General features: G+C 40.0%; 2 protein-coding genes across 2 annotated transcripts; one reads left to right on the top strand and one right to left on the bottom strand.

The window, feature by feature from the left end:
• The first annotated feature begins 2,816 nt into the window (after window positions 1-2,816).
• sp9 (sp9 transcription factor) lies at window positions 2,817-5,492 on the top strand. Its single transcript, XM_061724463.1, has 2 exons — window positions 2,817-2,944; window positions 3,466-5,492. Exons 1-2 carry the CDS (start codon window positions 2,924-2,926, stop codon window positions 4,777-4,779), a joined length of 1,335 nt encoding a protein of 444 aa, XP_061580447.1. The 5' UTR covers window positions 2,817-2,923; the 3' UTR covers window positions 4,780-5,492.
• Window positions 5,493-6,923: 1,431 nt separating this feature from the next.
• Window positions 6,924-16,571, bottom strand: cir1 (corepressor interacting with RBPJ, CIR1). Its single transcript, XM_061723503.1, has 10 exons — window positions 16,402-16,571; window positions 15,064-15,158; window positions 12,976-13,049; window positions 12,840-12,856; window positions 12,626-12,678; window positions 10,678-10,726; window positions 9,422-9,542; window positions 8,861-8,967; window positions 8,511-8,596; window positions 6,924-8,203 (listed from the first exon to the last, which is right to left on the bottom strand). The coding sequence occupies exons 1-10, from the start codon at window positions 16,471-16,473 to the stop codon at window positions 7,414-7,416; spliced, it is 1,464 nt and encodes a 487-aa protein (XP_061579487.1). The 5' UTR covers window positions 16,474-16,571; the 3' UTR covers window positions 6,924-7,413.
• Between the last annotated feature and the right edge of the window lie 416 nt (window positions 16,572-16,987).

Raw genomic sequence — 16,987 nt, 5'->3', positions numbered from 1 at the left:
ATGTTCTCCTGACATGGCCTTCACCTTTAAAGGAACCAATAATGCACAAATAATGATAAAAAAGGGGGGGGGGGGGGGGGGGGTATCCAAGGGGAAAATAAAAGATAAAATGCAGGATTGTAATTTTATAAAGATTTTTAAAATAAATAAGCTGTTAAACTGTTTTATATATGAGCAATCTAATTCATTTCAAGCCCCCAAATTTCTATATGAGAGAAAGACACACAAGTGGGCGAAGTGGGCGGAAGCTTCTTGACATAATCTACCGACTTGTGTCCACTTTTTCTACCCTGAGCCTCCTCTGAACCACTGTGATCCGAGGGGAGTCGCGAGATGTGAATGTGCAGCTTCAGCACCACAGAAATGAAGCGAACCATCCCTTCACACGTAGTTTACTCCAGCCCCCTTTGAGAGAAACAGGTGTAGCCACATGAGCACTCAAAATTACAACAATTAGTTAAACGTCCTCAAATAAACTTCCCTCCGCAGAAGTACAAATTAAAGCACACAGGGGCACAACCAGAAAACCGCTGGCCGATCCAGCAGCAGGTTTCTGGTTTAACATGCAGAAAATGAGGCTCTAATAATCTGGATTTGGGGCAAGAGCAGGGTGGCTTTGTAGAAAGAATTTAAATGAATAGGTCTGAATTAATCATTTATCTTTTGTTGATGGATGCACCCCCACTTAGACTCACCACAATAGATGCAGAGCGTTTTGTTCGACCAAATAAATCATTCCCATTGTTTAAGGTACATTGATCAATCTAATGGCTTGTAATAGGCTCCTAATTGCCACAGAGAAGTGCTCACAAATGGAGTCCAGAATTACAGATTCAACTGGGAATTTTCACTTGAATGACAAGGAAAGATCAAGTTATCCCATCTTGTTGGAAAAAAAAGAAGCTCTGAAAGACCATATATTATATTCTTCTGCAACCATGCATTTCTTTAAGGAAAATATTTTAAGCAAAGACTGAAGTGTGTAGCCAGCGTTTATCAGACCTCAGTGATCCTATGATTCCATCACACATTTTTGTGTTAGGACTTCCTCCAGTCATAGGGTTATCTTAAATTGTCAAGATATCACACTGAGCAAGTGATGGTGTACACAAGAATATCAACACTTGAACAGAAAGACCTGCAGCTGCAGTATCTTTCTACCAATGGTGCCAGACAAAAAAAATGAGAAAATAGCTGTATTATTATTATTAATATGATTATTTTTAAATGAAAATGTAAAATTAAATGAATGCTGAAGCTATTTTCCGATTTATTATGAAGGCATTATATTGGATAGAAATGCATTTCAGTTTTCTAAACGCTGGAATTAATTTAACCTCTTTAGCAACAATCAGCTGTGCTCGTGTATAAAAGCCAGTTAATACTGTTAACAGCACTCTGCCAAATTGTCATGATTGCAAAAAAAATGATTCAATTTTCTTGGCAGCGCTCAGTCGTTGATGAGACTGATTTTTATTCATCCTTCCAAAGGTGGGGCTTTAAAGCAAAAAAAGGAAGGAGAAAAGGAGTATTTGAACAAATTGCGCCTGTGTTTACTGGCAGCATTCATCCGCTATAATAGAGCATTATTAGCCCGTTTTTGAATAGTGTGATGCACATCTTTCGGTCAAGCCTTTTCTCTCTCTGGAAAATTGCTTTAACTTTTAAAGGGATGATGAATCACATCAAAGCAGCTCAATTTTTACATTTATACCATTATCTCAGAGCGTTTTAACATGCCATGGAACATGATGGCTTTATTGAATTTTGATAGCGACGAGGTGGAAAAATTAAGGATTGGAGTTTAGGGGAAACTGGTGGTTAACTGCATCATTTTGATTGTCAACAATTTCATTAACGACGTGATTTGGCTGGTTGTTAGATTGTATTCCTGAAATATAAGACGGGCATCATGCCTACACTTAAATCCCTTGCGGCCTCTGGTGACAGCTGAAACTTTCCCCACCTATAAAACACCCCTTATTTTATGAAAACAGCATCACGAGAAGCTCAAACACAAATGAGGTCGGAATCAAACTTTAAATTTACACATTGATCAGAGTAGTCGTTTTTCCCTCCCCTCCAAATTTGCAGACACTTGTGGTTTTCCTATCATCTCGTAAATGCGGTCCGACAGGTGGGTTCTTAATGGTCTGGAGTGTTTAAACTTCATTCACATCTTTTTTGCCAATAATAACAAGATGATGTTACAATAAGAAACAAAACATCACCAGTTGTTTCATTCTGTGCATTAACTGTGGCATACCAGACACACAGCAGCAGCACACACACTCACACACACACACACACGCACCGGCATACAGACTGTTTGAATAAAGTCATCTGCGACTTATCGCTCAGACTCACCGTGTGAGTTTAAATCATTTTCTCGATGACGTGCTGCGCATGATCTGAATATAGAAAATGAGAATGGAAGTCTAGACCCAGACGGATGCGACCACAATCCCTAAACCGGTTTAGAAATGAGTGAAAGGCTTACCTCGTGGAGATTTGGATGTTTAACGTCAATTCGGTAATGAAAAGAGACATTGCGCCTTCGTGTGAGAATGCATTAAAAAATAACTGTGCATTAAAAAAAAAACACAACAAATCGTGTCTTGTATGACAGTCGGAGCAGAGGCTGCACAGCACTTGATTGACGGCGGGGTTTTTGGTGTTTCTGTCTGCGGTCGGGGCTCCCATTGGCTCACTTGAAACCCCGTCCACGGACGCGGCCACCAGATTGGCTGCGCTTCCTCTCCAGCTGTACTTCAAAGAACACGCACGCTACAACTAGGTAGTGTTAGGAGCCGCGAGCCAAGAGAGAAACCGTGTGACCCGAGTCAGCACGGCCAATCTGAACCGGATCGGAGCCGCACAAGCGCTGACATCGCGAGTTCCCACCCCAGCACAGACCCTGGATATGGCTACGTCTATACTTGGGGTGAGTCTCGCTTCGCCTCCGTGCGTAAAAGTTGTGCGTAAAGTTACCGTCTCCTACTTTCATTTGGAACAGAGTACGTCTTCCTCCAAAAGTAAACACGCATGTTTTCACTTCTGTTATTATACTTTAGTACTATGTGACGGCAACTCTTACTTAAGTTATCTTTGTGCATTTTATTTGTACATTTCTCCACGTTAAAGAAGCACGCGCCTATGTGTTTTGAAAGAAAAACAGACCTATGTAGTGGTTTTGATATTATTCGACCCAGTGTGGTGAATTTTCTTAGAAACTTCATTAAACTGAACATGAATATTTCTTATGGGTCTACTTTTTTCGATGCACGTGTACAGAAGCTTAACTGGAATTCATTTTCGCGTCTTTTTCCCCCACCAAAAGTGTTTAAATTCACTTTTATAATTAAGTTGGAGTCGTGTTTGGAGCTTACATTTGCAAAGAAGTTAAAAATTATTCCCCGATGGCAATGTTTTAAGTTCATATTTTGTTTTGTGTGTTTCCTGCAGGAAGAGCCACGGTTTGGAACGACACCTCTAGCGATGCTGGCTGCAACTTGCAACAAAATCGGTAACACTAGTCCTCTCACAACTCTGCCCGACTCCAGCGCGTTTTCCAAAGGTGGATTTCATCCGTGGAAAAGGTCCTCCTCCAGCTGCAACTTAGGATCCAGTTTGCCCGGCTTCACGGTCGCGACGAGCCGCGCGTCCACGGGACTACCGGCGAGCAGCGGCGGCGCCGGCGGCAGCGCCTTCTGCCTGGCCTCCACCTCCCCGACCTCCTCGGCCTTTTCCACCGAGTACAGCGGCCTGTTTTCCAACTCCGCGGGCGTCACGAGTACGCAGGAGTCGGGCCAGTCCGCCTTCATCTCCAAAGTGCACACGTCTGCGGAGAGCCTGTACCCGCGGGTGGGGATGGCGCACCCGTACGAGTCGTGGTACAAGTCCGGGTTCCACTCCACCATCTCCGGCGACGTGGCCAACGGCGCGTCCTCGTGGTGGGACGTGCACACGAACCCGGGCTCGTGGCTGGACGTGCAGAACCCGGCGGGCTCCCTGCAGACCTCGCTGCACACCGGCACGCCCCACCAGGCGGCCATCCACTCGCAGCTGAGCGGCTACAACCCGGACTTCTCGTCGCTGACGCACTCGGCGTTCAGCTCCACGGGCATCAGCCCGTCCGCCTCCCACCTGCTGTCCACGGGCCAGCACCTGCAGCTGACGCAGGACGGCTTCAAGACGGTCATCCCCGCCTACACGGACGCTTCTTCCGCCGCCAACGCCATGATCTCGGCGGGGGGCGGCTCGGGCATCAGCGGCTCGTCCAGGTCGTCCCGCCGGTACTCGGGCAGGGCGACGTGCGACTGTCCGAACTGCCAGGAGGCGGAGCGGCTGGGGCCCGCGGGGGCCAGCCTGCGCAGGAAGGGCCTGCACAGCTGCCACATCCCCGGCTGTGGTAAAGTGTACGGGAAGACGTCGCACCTCAAGGCGCACTTGAGGTGGCACACCGGCGAGCGGCCTTTTGTCTGCAACTGGCTTTTCTGTGGCAAGAGGTTCACCCGCTCCGACGAGCTGCAGAGACATTTACGCACGCACACGGGCGAGAAACGCTTCGCCTGCCCGGTGTGCAACAAGCGCTTTATGCGCAGTGACCATTTGAGCAAGCACATCAAAACGCACACGGCGGGCGGAGGAGGCAAAAAGGGCAGCGACAGTGACACCGACACCAGTAACCTGGAGACGCCGCGGTCCGAGTCCCCGGAACTCATACTGGACGGGGTGAACCCCAGAATTAAGGATCCGTCTTCTCACGACGAGCCCTGAGGCTCCAAAAAAAAAACAAAAAAAAAAACGAGGAAAAAAAAGCAGCTTCAAAACCTGCTCTGAGATTAAAACGGGTCCCATTTGAAAGACAATAAAAGGAGAAAATATCTCAAGAGGTGATTTCAAAAACTAAAAAGAAATACATATATATAAATATACATATAAATTCTCCATGGTCATGCTGAGCATTTCATTCTTAAATTCATCTAAGGAAAAAAAAATAATAATGATGAAAATAAGTGAATCATTTTACTTGTTGGCCTTGGGGGATTTTCAGATGGGCCTAAATAGACTTCCGCTCGCAAAAGAACTGGATGTCTGGCTGAAGGTGCGCGGAACCTGTTGAACTTTGATTGGACAATGTGAGTCGCATCTTGTATATTGACCACTAAACTCTGTGTTATTTTCATGTAAATGTTAGGCTATGATTGTTTCATCGGTGTTGTTATCCTGGAAATCAGGGAGTTTACTTTGGACGCACTTTGTGGATATGTATGTAATACAGCTTTTTTTTTTTTTAAACTTTGGTTAACCATTTTATTTCTTTGCTAAAAAAAAAATATCTATATATAAATGTTTACCTGTATAAAGTCACACGTATGAGGCTTTCATTTTATCGTAATTAAAACGTCTGAAAAAAAAGGCTTTTACTGTGTGATGTAGATTTTATATGTGTTTGTTAAAATTTAATATGACAAATATATAAGCGTTAATAATAATAATTCCGTTTAAGAATTTATTTCGAAGCGTGAGTGTTTTTTTGCCACTTAAAATAACCTACAGTATCTTCACCGTTTGCCTCCCTGTGGAATAAATCAGTGTTTAATGCCCCGGAAAAGACATTTCATGCCTAAATGAAAATCTTGTTAAATGGTATTAATTATGACTTGGAGCACATCGCAGCCCCATGTGTCTTGTATTTGCGATTAGGGATTCGTGTCTTATCAAATATCTAATTAATCTCCGAGACATCTTTTGTTCAGTCTCACTTTATCGTGGGGTTTCCAAGGGGGTTCACTGACAAAGGTCCCCGAATATTTATTCTAATTGTCCAAATTAACTGCTTCAATTTGCATACCAATCGATAGAACCAAGAATAAGGATAAGGCTTCCTTTCTCTTGGCCAGAAATCCCATAAATGTTGCAGGAACAGTTCCTTAAACTCAGGGAAAAAAGAAGGGGGCAAAGAGTCACATGCAAATGCGGAATTTGTAATGCTCTTTGCGCGGCGCAGTCAAACGGCGACTGCGTGTTATTTGAATTTCAGTGGCCCCGCATTGAAAGGGTTCAAGGATGCTCCCTGACTTCTTTGTGCTTACCCAGTGCAGCGTCCGACTCGCGAAGAAAAAGCCGTGGAATAATTACAGCGTGAATCCAGGACTGGGAATACGTCACGGAGGAGCATCTCATCCAGACAGCCTCTCTTTTCAGGAGGATGTTAAATTGACCAGAAGGCAATAGAGGGAAATTATTTTCATTTCCTTTTGTGCAACAGCTGCTTGGAGGAAAGGGCCAGGATAGTAAAACTATGACATTATGCTTCCAATTCGAATTTGATGAAAACATTTAAAAGAAAAAATGCACAAAGTATACCGTTAACAACAAAGGAAAATTATAATTATTTTATCAAGATTCTTTTTTTTAGTCAAATAAACAGCTGATTTGTTTTTCTCTCCATCCAATTTAAAAAAAAAATGTGTAGTATAAAAAAAACTTGGCACAGGGAAAACGGGAGACAAATTGATGCCTATGTGTTTTAGTAATGTATATGATTTTAATTCAACACCATGTTAATACATTATGTTTACATATATATATATATATATATATATATATATATATGCATTTTAATTTGATTTTTATTTTAAGCAGGAAAATATAGGGCGAATTTGATGTAAGGGTAATTTATATATATATATCACATCATTTTAACAGAGGAGTTGAATTCTCTGTTAAAATGTAATTATTATTCTAAATAATAATAATAAAAAAGAACTATAACTACAAAAATTTAAACAGAAGTCCATTAAGCTGTTTTTTGGTTCTAAGTAATGTAGGTTACTGTTGTTTCAATATGACAAATTCACACCCTCCCCCCATATGACGATATGTTGATATTTATTTAATTACTGGTAATTAACAAGACAATTTTAAACAGATTTTTTTCTAAATTTTATTCATAAAGCATAAGTTTAACATTTTCAGCAGTTGTAAGCTGTTCAAATATTACATGTTTTCAAGAGTATTTCTATACTGACACGAGTGGGATAAAAACAAAAACCGTGTTTCTTGCAACTGAATGAAAGTGAGTCCAACATGTTCCCATCAACCGTTCAGCGGTAAAATTGCTTGCAGTATTAATCAATTTGAACCCTTTCATACAGCAGGCTTCTTAAAGAAAAAAGAAAAAAAACAAACAGCATCAGAGATAAATGAGATGTTTTTCCACATTATCTGTCCACTGCTCCCCTCTACTGGACAAAAATGAGAATAACGCACACTTAGCACAATTCCTAGAGCAGAGCCCTGGGCTACTACGGGTTTCCAAAATCTAAGTCCTCACTTAAAAAAAAGGGGGGAAATATATGTATTTTTTCACATATTTTGCACGAGGAAACAAAATGAAGTAATAAACTAGTGTTTTCTTTGTCTTCTGTCTTTGCTTCTCTCTCTTCTGTCCTTGCTTCTGCTCCTACTTCGTCCCCTGTCCTTCCTTTCGTCTCTCTTCTCTCTGCTTCTGCTCCCACTTCTCCCTCTGTCCTTCCTTTGGTTCCTCTTCTCTCTGCTTCTGCTCCTACTTCGTCCTCCGTCCTCCCTGTCGTCTCTCCTCCTCTCTCTGCTTCTGCTCCTCCTGTCAGCTGTTTTGCCTTTCCTTCCTTCTGTGCTTCTTCTGTCCCTCTCTCCATCTCCGCTGTGACACGGATCTCTACTTTGGTCCTCCCTGCGTCTCTCGCGGCTCCTACTTCTGTCCGGTCCCGCCTTGGAGCTGCTCGGTCTCTGCCTGTCCCTGCTGTTGTGCCTCTTTCTGTCTTGACCTCCCTCCGAAGTGATCTTGGCTCCAGGGCTGCGACTCCTGCTCCCCCCCCTCTCCGTTCTCCCCCGTCTCTGATCTCCAGACTCTTTAGGGCTCGGTGACCTGCTCCTGCGAGAACAGGCCTTTCTTTGACTCTTGACTTGTGGCTCGCTCTCGGAGCTGTTATCCCGACGGGACTCTCCTTTCTTGTTTTTCTTCTTCTTTCGGCTCTTGGACTTGCTGTGACCGTCTGAAGCGGAGTCATCGTCACTCTCACTGCTGCTGCTGCTGGAGGATTCACTCGAGCTGTCACTGCTCTCCTGCTTCTTCTTGTGTTTTCTTTTGCTTTTCTTCTTCTGCTTTTTGCTCTTCTTCTTCTTGGCCTTCTTCTTTTCCATCCGATCAAGTTTTCTGGAAAACAGGAAAACAAACTGCTATTGGGTACAATCTTTGAAATACATGTAAACCACTTAGATAAAAAATAGAAGGGTATTTGAAAACAATCCAGATAATGTACTTTCTGGTAAAAAAACAGGATTTAAAGAAAAAAAAAGTCTTAAAATGTATTAGAAAAATTACATTTATGAAATATCAAAAGACATTACAGCGGTTTGGCCTCTTCAACTCAGTTTAAAGTAATATTTGCTCCATATTCACATTGCAGGGTGTCTTTGTTAAACTGCAACCGTGAACATTATAAAGGGCAGCAGGTTTTTACCTGAGGAGTTTCTGCTTCTCCTTCGTCGTTAGTGATTTCAGAAATTCCACCTCAGGGTCCTCCTCCTCATCACTGGCAACAAATTGCTGGTGATGTACAAAGGACATTGAAATTAACACCGTAATCAGATCGGCATCATGCAGATATAAAAACACTTTCTGCTGCAACCTCCACAAATAACCTTTCTTTATCAGGTCTTTGACTTGGTTCAAGTTGTTGCAGCCTTGTGTAGAGATGTACCCCGGCTATAGTCTAATCCTCTCTCCCTCTCAAGGTGATCCTACTGTACACGCGTGTGCTTGTGTTCTGTCCCATGTGCACAAAGACGACAGTGCGAGACGGATGATTACCTGTGATGGATCGCTGACAATAGAATTCGTATCAAGGACACATTTTTTTAGGGCAAACCCGCTGTTTCGCATCTCCGCCATTAACTCTGAGGGGTGCATCGACGGACCTGTTGGCACAAATCACAGACTCAGAGCGCCATTGATGTCAGGCCCGCGCCGTCCGCCGTCTCCTCACTGGGAATTTCAAAAGGCTGGCTTTGTTAACAGAATGGGACATCAAATCAACTCACTCCACTTCCGGCTGAGAAAATCATACAATATCATTCTCCGCCGAAACATCAGTTAAGGGAATCAGAATACACAATAATTACTTTCTTCTCCCCCTCCCGGCACAGGAGGCAAACCATTACGGCACTCCACCATCAAGCCCACCGACTGGACTCTCCCAGCGTAAACATTATTACTGCACTACTCAGCTTGCTGATTGTACAACGAAGAATCAGCAAAAACCTGCTGTAGAACCTGAACCTGCTAAATATCACTTGTACCAACATCAACCACGTTTACTAGGAATATGTTTCATCAGGTGAAAACCCTTTATGCCTACAGAATACGACATACCTGGTGCCTCCTCTGGGGCCATAGAGCTGGCGTTGATCCCCGACAGTCCGTACAGGGGACACTCTCTGTCCGTGTTCACGTGACCCCATTTGTGGCATTTGATGCATCTCACATTACGCACCTTCGGAAGTAAACGACAGGCATTAGACGTTTCTTAAAATAACACTCCACTATCCCCGCTGCAGGTTGACCAGTTCTGTCAGATCTGAATCAGTAATTATCTCATGATGACCTGAGGCGACATGCGTCTGCTTTGACCTTTTGATCCTGGAGTGATGAAAACAATATTTTCAAGAGACTTTAACTGCTATGATTAGAAAAATAGATATTGATAAATGAGGGAAAGGTCAGTCATTTCAAATTTACCAAAACACCTGACGGTTTTGGAAGTTATTATTTTATCTTTCAAAACCTTAACTAGGGCTGAATAGGTAAGAAATTAAAGAATAACTTTCTAGAGCCTTAAACAAAACCCAAAAGACTTTATTTACATAAAGTGTCCATTAAAACTTTGATTCTTTTTTAACTGTAAATTATTGACTTGGTGTGTAATTTATTAAACTGTTCATGCAGCTGATCTCACACACAATGTTTTATTTTAATATTTATTTTTAATGAACACTGTGCCGTGAGAGTGTGCACACCTGTCTATTTCAGACACGATTATTATATAGAATATATCATTCAAACGAGAAATAAATTAACGTGTCCAATTGATCTTATCGGGCCTATCATTGATGTATCTTTTTATTATCAATGCTATAACTAACCACAGACAGCTGTGAGTCCTGATGGCTGGAGTGACAAATCCTAGCATCTCTTTTGGATAATTACGACTTCTTTACATAAAATCCTCTCCGGCTTAAGTTTGAGATAATTGAACTGAATTTTTATCTTTGTCTGTGATCTAAACTTGCAGACACGCAAACGTCTTTTTCCACATTTCCAGTGCCAAGACCAAAGAATAAAACACTTTTCTTCTGATTTTTTTTTCGTGTGAGTGTCTCATCGGTTTCACTTTTAAACTGCGATTCCTTTTTTATTGCATGTCTGGTAATGTCAAAGGGAAATTTTGTTTTTTTGATCATTAAAGCAGGGAGTGGAACTCGGGCTTGTGCATGTACGTAGCATTTTGCAATGTCAGAAATTCAGAAGACATGCACGCACATTTTTTTAAATAAATCCAGTCTGTGGCAGCAGGTTGGGAATCCCTTATGTAACACACCCGTGAAAAATGAAAACAAATCATCACACACCTGGATTCCAAATGGCTGATCTCTAATGTTCATGTCATCCTTTGCATACCTACAAAATAACAGCAATAAGTCATTAAACCAATATCCACACAGTTGCATAGAAAATACACACTTTTCAGTTGTAAGGTTTTACAAGAAAATAAACCCTTAGTGTGGTCATGGGAGGGGGGGCGGAAGCCGCAGGCGGCTGATCGAATGCATTTGATCATCAGCAACCGCAAGAGTTTTGGTAGGTTGTTGATCCGGAAAATAAAAGTATGTGTAAACACAACGCCCACAAGGAAAAACATCAGTAACCTCGAAAAAGTTTATAGGCCAAATAATTTGGAGTCCATCATTCCATAGTGAGAAGGATGATATTTATCCCCAGACATGGATGTCCCAGCAAGTTCACACCAAGGTCAAATATGCAGGGTTTTTTTTTTCCCCAATTGACTCTACAGGCCTCACTTAGCATGTCAGCGCGCATGACGGTATAATTAGAAGCTAGTTTCAAAAGGCTGCCTCTTTCCCCTGTAAAACAAGGTGGCTTGGCTTAAGTTTGCATGTGAACAGACCACATGCTTTCTGGAGTAATGTTCTTTAAACGGACAAGACCAAAGCAACTGTTTGACTACAATGCAAAAGGATACAGATCCAGATGTAAGTCGCTTTGGAGAAAGGCGTCTGCTAAGTGACAGTAGTTGTAGTAACCACAGCGTATCAGGATAAACATGTCTTGCAAAGTTCAAGTTCATTTATAAAAGCACTTTAAAAACAACAACAGATGACCAAAGTGCTGTACAAGCGAAAGGAAAATAAAAACAAAACAGGACAACGTAAAACATAAAACACATAAATAAAATTAAATAAAACAATCATGGCAAGTTAAATGCTAGTGAGTAAAAATTTGTTTTAAGATAGTCTTAGCGCAACAGGACCTGGGCAACGTCCATCCATTTAGTTTTCAATGAACTAATCTATATTCATTAATATTCAAGAGACAAATGTGACACCATCGTTTTGGAAACTAAAGCTGTAGTTTTCTATTAAACTGGTTCACACAACACCCAAAAAACATTTCAGCAGCTCTGTGCTGGTAAAATCTTCCTCCACATTGAGTAACCATAGACACAAACCCATTCATTCACACAAAAGTAAAAACAGGCTTAGAGCTGGAAGTGACACAGTTGTTGATTGCTCCTATAACGGGTTCCTTTTACTATATTTAGGGGGTTGAAGCTTTAATAAAAACAGATTTTTGCTGTATAACAGCTGATACAGCTCTTACTGCTGTGTTTCCATGTTTAGATCGTTGTTAAGACGCATCCGTGCGTCCTCATCCGTTCGTAGTCACATGACTATAGTTTGATGAATTCCGTGTTTCCAAGTGTTTATATTTTAGCTTATCCACATTACACTACAAGACATTTACTAACTTCATTAATGGCTGATATTACATCTTAAGTTGTATTTTTTAAGGGCTGAATTCACTGGAGTGCTGTGCATGTTAGGCAAAGCTCTAGCATGTTTACTTCGGTGCGTTTCAAAATGAAAACATTAATGTGGATGCAGCGTCACCCTTCTATGACTTTAGTGAGGAATAAAAAAGTTGTGCATAAACAAATGCATCAAATCTCAACTAACTGAAGCAACAATTAAAGGAATGGTTGATCAAAAATACCTCTACAACCATGTGAAAAAGAGATATCATGTTTTGGATGAAGTTGACTTCAACTTATTGCCACTACAAACTAATAACGCACTAATTCTGAAGTTTGGTTTAGCTTCGTTTAATAAATAATTACAGTCTAATTTGTCTAATAAGTGGTTTTCCTCACCCGAATTGTATTCACTTGTTTTTATTATGTTTTTTTTTTTATTTACATCACCTCTGAATAAAAGGTATATAAATACATACATACAAATGACTCTTTTGGATGAGAAAATGTTAGAATCCAGCACTTACTTCTCTCGAGGAGCCGTTTTCTGCCACTCAAACTTGCATTCTTCTTGTCCATCCTGCAAAGCAGAAGTACTTTCATGATTTTTTGTTTCGGTTATCAGGTTAGTTTTATGTTATAACTGAACAAAATGTAAACATTTCACAACTTTCTGGGAGCCCACTAACCAAGCTGGCTACTCTATTAAATGTGTTTTTAACTGTTTGGTTTATACTTTACCTCTTTTTTTTCCTCTTCTGGTCAGGCGGAGGTTGCACGGAAGGGAAGAAAGAACAAGCATGACAATATTAAAATCCGTTTCTTAAAAATCAATCACTCTTCAGAAGCAGAGGGTAGTTCAGCAGCAGTCATTTACCTTTAGATGCTCCGGGTGGAGCCTCGTACATGAAGTTGAGACCATTTTTAACTCGATCATCTCCCATCAACACCCTACAGATGAGGGGGACAAAAAAAAAACAGTTAATCAAAATTTTGAAGAAAAATCTAAATAATTTATTAAGCGGAAGGAGCCTTATTAAAGTTAATGTTCCTTAAAAATCGTCATAAAATATTAAATACTAATACTAAAATAACAATATTGTTTTAAATACTGTGGCAAGAAAAAATAATGTGAATGTTTTGGAATTAACTGGTTTCTGCTTGAATTTGATCTGATCGAATCTAACAAAAATCGCAATTTCCTTGATCTTATTTCAACAAACACACTGAATATTCCCGGTGCTGCCTGACCAAACAGTGACCAAAGCTTTGGAATTGTTGCAGGCATAACTTCATTCTGCCCCAATGAGTTCTAGCAAGCACTTGGTTAACTCTGGATCTGATCTGCACATAGTTCAGGAGGAATTTTTGACCATTCTTCTTTACAGAACTGTTTCAGCTCAGAGACATTAGTACAGCGTCTGGTTTGAGAAGTTCAAGGTAATTTCACAGCAACTCTAATCTGCCTTTGGAGTGAATCTGACAAGGTGGCTTCAAAAGATTTATTTTTGTTTTTAAGTCATTCTGCGGTGAATTTACTTTGATGCGTATGGTCATCGCCAGGCCGCGCCCCCACAGAGCCGGATTAAGCAGAGAATACCTCCAGATTTTGAGAGTGGAGAGGATGGAAAGGCCTGCCAGCAGTCCTGACCTCAACCCCCCTGAACACTTGTGGGATCAGCTTGGGTGTGATGTTTATGCCGGAGTGACAAACACAACCACGTTGGCTCACGTGTGACAAACGCTGCTTGAAGGATGGGATGCCATCCCACAGCAGTGAGTGACCAGGCTGTTGAGGCTGTGTGTGGTTCTTCTACACGCTACTGGGGCTCATGTTTGTTAAATTGATCAATTATTAAATTGCCAATATGTGTTGTTTATTCAAACTTCAATCATCCAATCCACGAAACACCCAACAAGAGTCAATGGACAAATGCGTTGTTTGGCAATGGCATTGGCAGAGAAGATTTGGCAAATGTTTTATGGGCAGAACCCACATACTCAGCTCTGCTGCTCATCCCACAAATGCATGTTCCTTACAAGTGTGTTACCATTTAAAAAAGGAAATAAAAAGGTTTTCCAACAGTGTAAGAATTATGGCAAAGAATCATTGTTACAACACAGAAAGAATCTACCAAAAATAAATATAATTATTTTTTGTGCTATATCTTTGACTCTCCTTTCTCGTTCCTATCTCCCTCTTCCTGCTCTAACCGGCTGGCCTTCGGCAGGACGGTCCCCCCTTATGAGCCATGTCCTGCTCAAGGTTTCTTCTCTGTTAAAGGGGAGTTTTGCCGTGACACTATTTCGCTTTTCTCCCGCTAGGGGAGTTTTTACGGGCCATTGTTTATTTAATAATTGCTAAGGGGTCATGCAGGGTTGCAGTTCTGGAAAGTGCTATAGCAACTTCTATAGTAATAGATTGTATACAAATAAAATTGACCTGAACTGAATTGGAAGCACGGCTGTTCAAAAATGTATATATAGTAGACTCACGAGCAGAGAAGTTTGACATTTCCTGTGATGTGTTATTATCTTCAACTTCATTGAAGAATCTGTATCATGATTTTAGAGTCATAATTTCAGTGATCTCCTGTTTGAGGGCTACGGTTCGCATCAGGAAATGCTTCTTGTTACTTTTATCGATCAAGATAGTTCTAACCTACACCTCCAAACTAAATGGGCTCCAAGTGTGTCCATAAACTACCAATAATGTTTAATAACGTTTTTATTTTTTTAAATACAAAAATAATAACTTATAATTGATTGTGACTTATCACAAAGTGTGTTAGTCAATTATTGTAACTTAGATGTAGATCAGATGGTATTATATTGCAAATGAATGCAGAAAACCAGTTAACTTGAAGGGGTTCATATGCTTTTCTTGCCATGCCACACTAGGTATTAAAATAATTATTTGCAAAGGAAGCGCAAAGCATATTCCTGAAAGTACTTTCAACCTAACCTGTTGTTGTAAGTGTCCTGCTCTTTTAGATATGCCTGCATAAGATCCTCCTGCCTCTTCTTCTCGAAAGTCAGTTTCTGTTCGGCTATCCATACCTAGAAGAGAAAGACAGATGTGGTGAATGCATATTCTCCTTGATTAATCTGAAAAAAAAAAGTTATTTTTTGAAATCTTTGGAAATGAAAGTGCCTCCTCCAACTTCTTTGCATCACTACATATCATAATTTAAGTGTGCATATCTTTCAATGTATTTGTTAGGACATTTAGCCTTTTTTTTTTTGGAAGAAACATTGGAAAATTAAGGGTGGATGATTGACAAGTCAAGGACCCACGATATCTGCAGTTCATCGTCATCAAACAAGTCTTAAATGTGAAATAAAAACAAAGATCCAGTGTGTTTCTTTACCTAACTAATGTGGTCATTTATATTACATACAAATAATATAATTAAAAGAGAGACCAGACACATGCACGCGTACGATGCGCGTACACAAACAAATGAAGAAAAAAAAAAAAATCAACACTCATAAACTAAGTCGGAAAACAACAAAAGCATATGCATATTTTATCACAAACGTCTAATGTAACATACATATTTTTTTATTTTCATTTTTTTGGAAAATAAAAGGACAACAGAATAAAATAAGCAACAAAACACTCACACAAAAAAATAAATAAAAATCAAACAAAATTAAAAACATACATATATATCACTTTGTCAATTCATATAAGATTTCATTCAGAGGATACCCTATATACACTACATGGACAGAAGTGTAAACACATTCGGAGACAAAACATACACAAAAATCATGTTATGGGTCATTAGGTCTATTGTTTGTTGTGTACCTCACCCATGTTTCCCATCTTTCTTCAAAAATATAAACTTGATTTCTAAGTCTCATTGTTATTATTTTCCTTTTCATATATGTCATTTACAAGATCCTTCCATTTAGAATGAATTAAATTATCATCCTTTAACCAATTTCTTGTAATTTGTTTAATTCTACTCTTAAAACTAAAAACAAGTGAGTATCTTTCCTCTGAATTTCTTCTGGTGTTTTTCCAAGTAATAACACCAGTGGATTTTTATCAAAAGAAACACCAAAAATATTCTCCAATTCTCTGACAGAGTTTTCCCAAAATTCAAAATTCTTATAACTATACATGACCAAAATACATGACTGTGGTGAGCTATCTGTAACATACATATTTAAGTTTTAAAAAACAATATGAAGATCAAGCTTGTGCTCTCCATTGGTTTCAATGATAGCCCAGCACCAGGGGCTACGTCTTATATCTTAAAAACAATAAAGCTGGCAGTAAAGAAGAACCTACCTTTTTAATATTTGATTTTGAAGCAGGGTGGAAATCCTTCTTACACATAAAATTGGCAAACGACTTCCCCATGGCTGCTGTCGACCATAAACTGTAAAAGTAAAACGACCACTGTTGTTAGCAGAGAGCTAAGCTGATGCTGCTGCCGCTCCGCTCCGGATGTAAACACCAACCTGACACGTCACGAACTCCTGAAAAGATAAACGCCATCAACATTTACAATATTATTAATATTAATGTTTTTTTCAATATGTTGATTAATACCAATCTATTTCAAGTGCAGCCCAGATTATTATTATATATTCGGATTTTTTTTAATTTATTTATTTTTTGTCCTTTTTGTTCATTTCTGACACTGGACATTTATCTTAAAAAAACAAAACGAAAAAGGAAAAAATAAAACGACATATTCTATCGTAAATAGTTATCTAAACACCGGGGAAGTAAAACGGTGGTAACAAATAGTAAAAATAAACAAAAAAAGTAAAATTTTTGACAGAATAAATCTTTTTTTGTAACTATAAAATCTCCCAGAAATGTTTAAATAATAAATATCAAATTGGTATCACGCTATTACAACGAATAT

Source organism: Cololabis saira, chromosome 6, assembly GCF_033807715.1.
Source record: "Cololabis saira isolate AMF1-May2022 chromosome 6, fColSai1.1, whole genome shotgun sequence".
NCBI classification, from domain to species: domain Eukaryota; kingdom Metazoa; phylum Chordata; class Actinopteri; order Beloniformes; family Belonidae; genus Cololabis; species Cololabis saira.
Note: the sequence above shows the minus strand (reverse complement) of the source record. Positions and strands in the feature narration are given on the sequence as shown.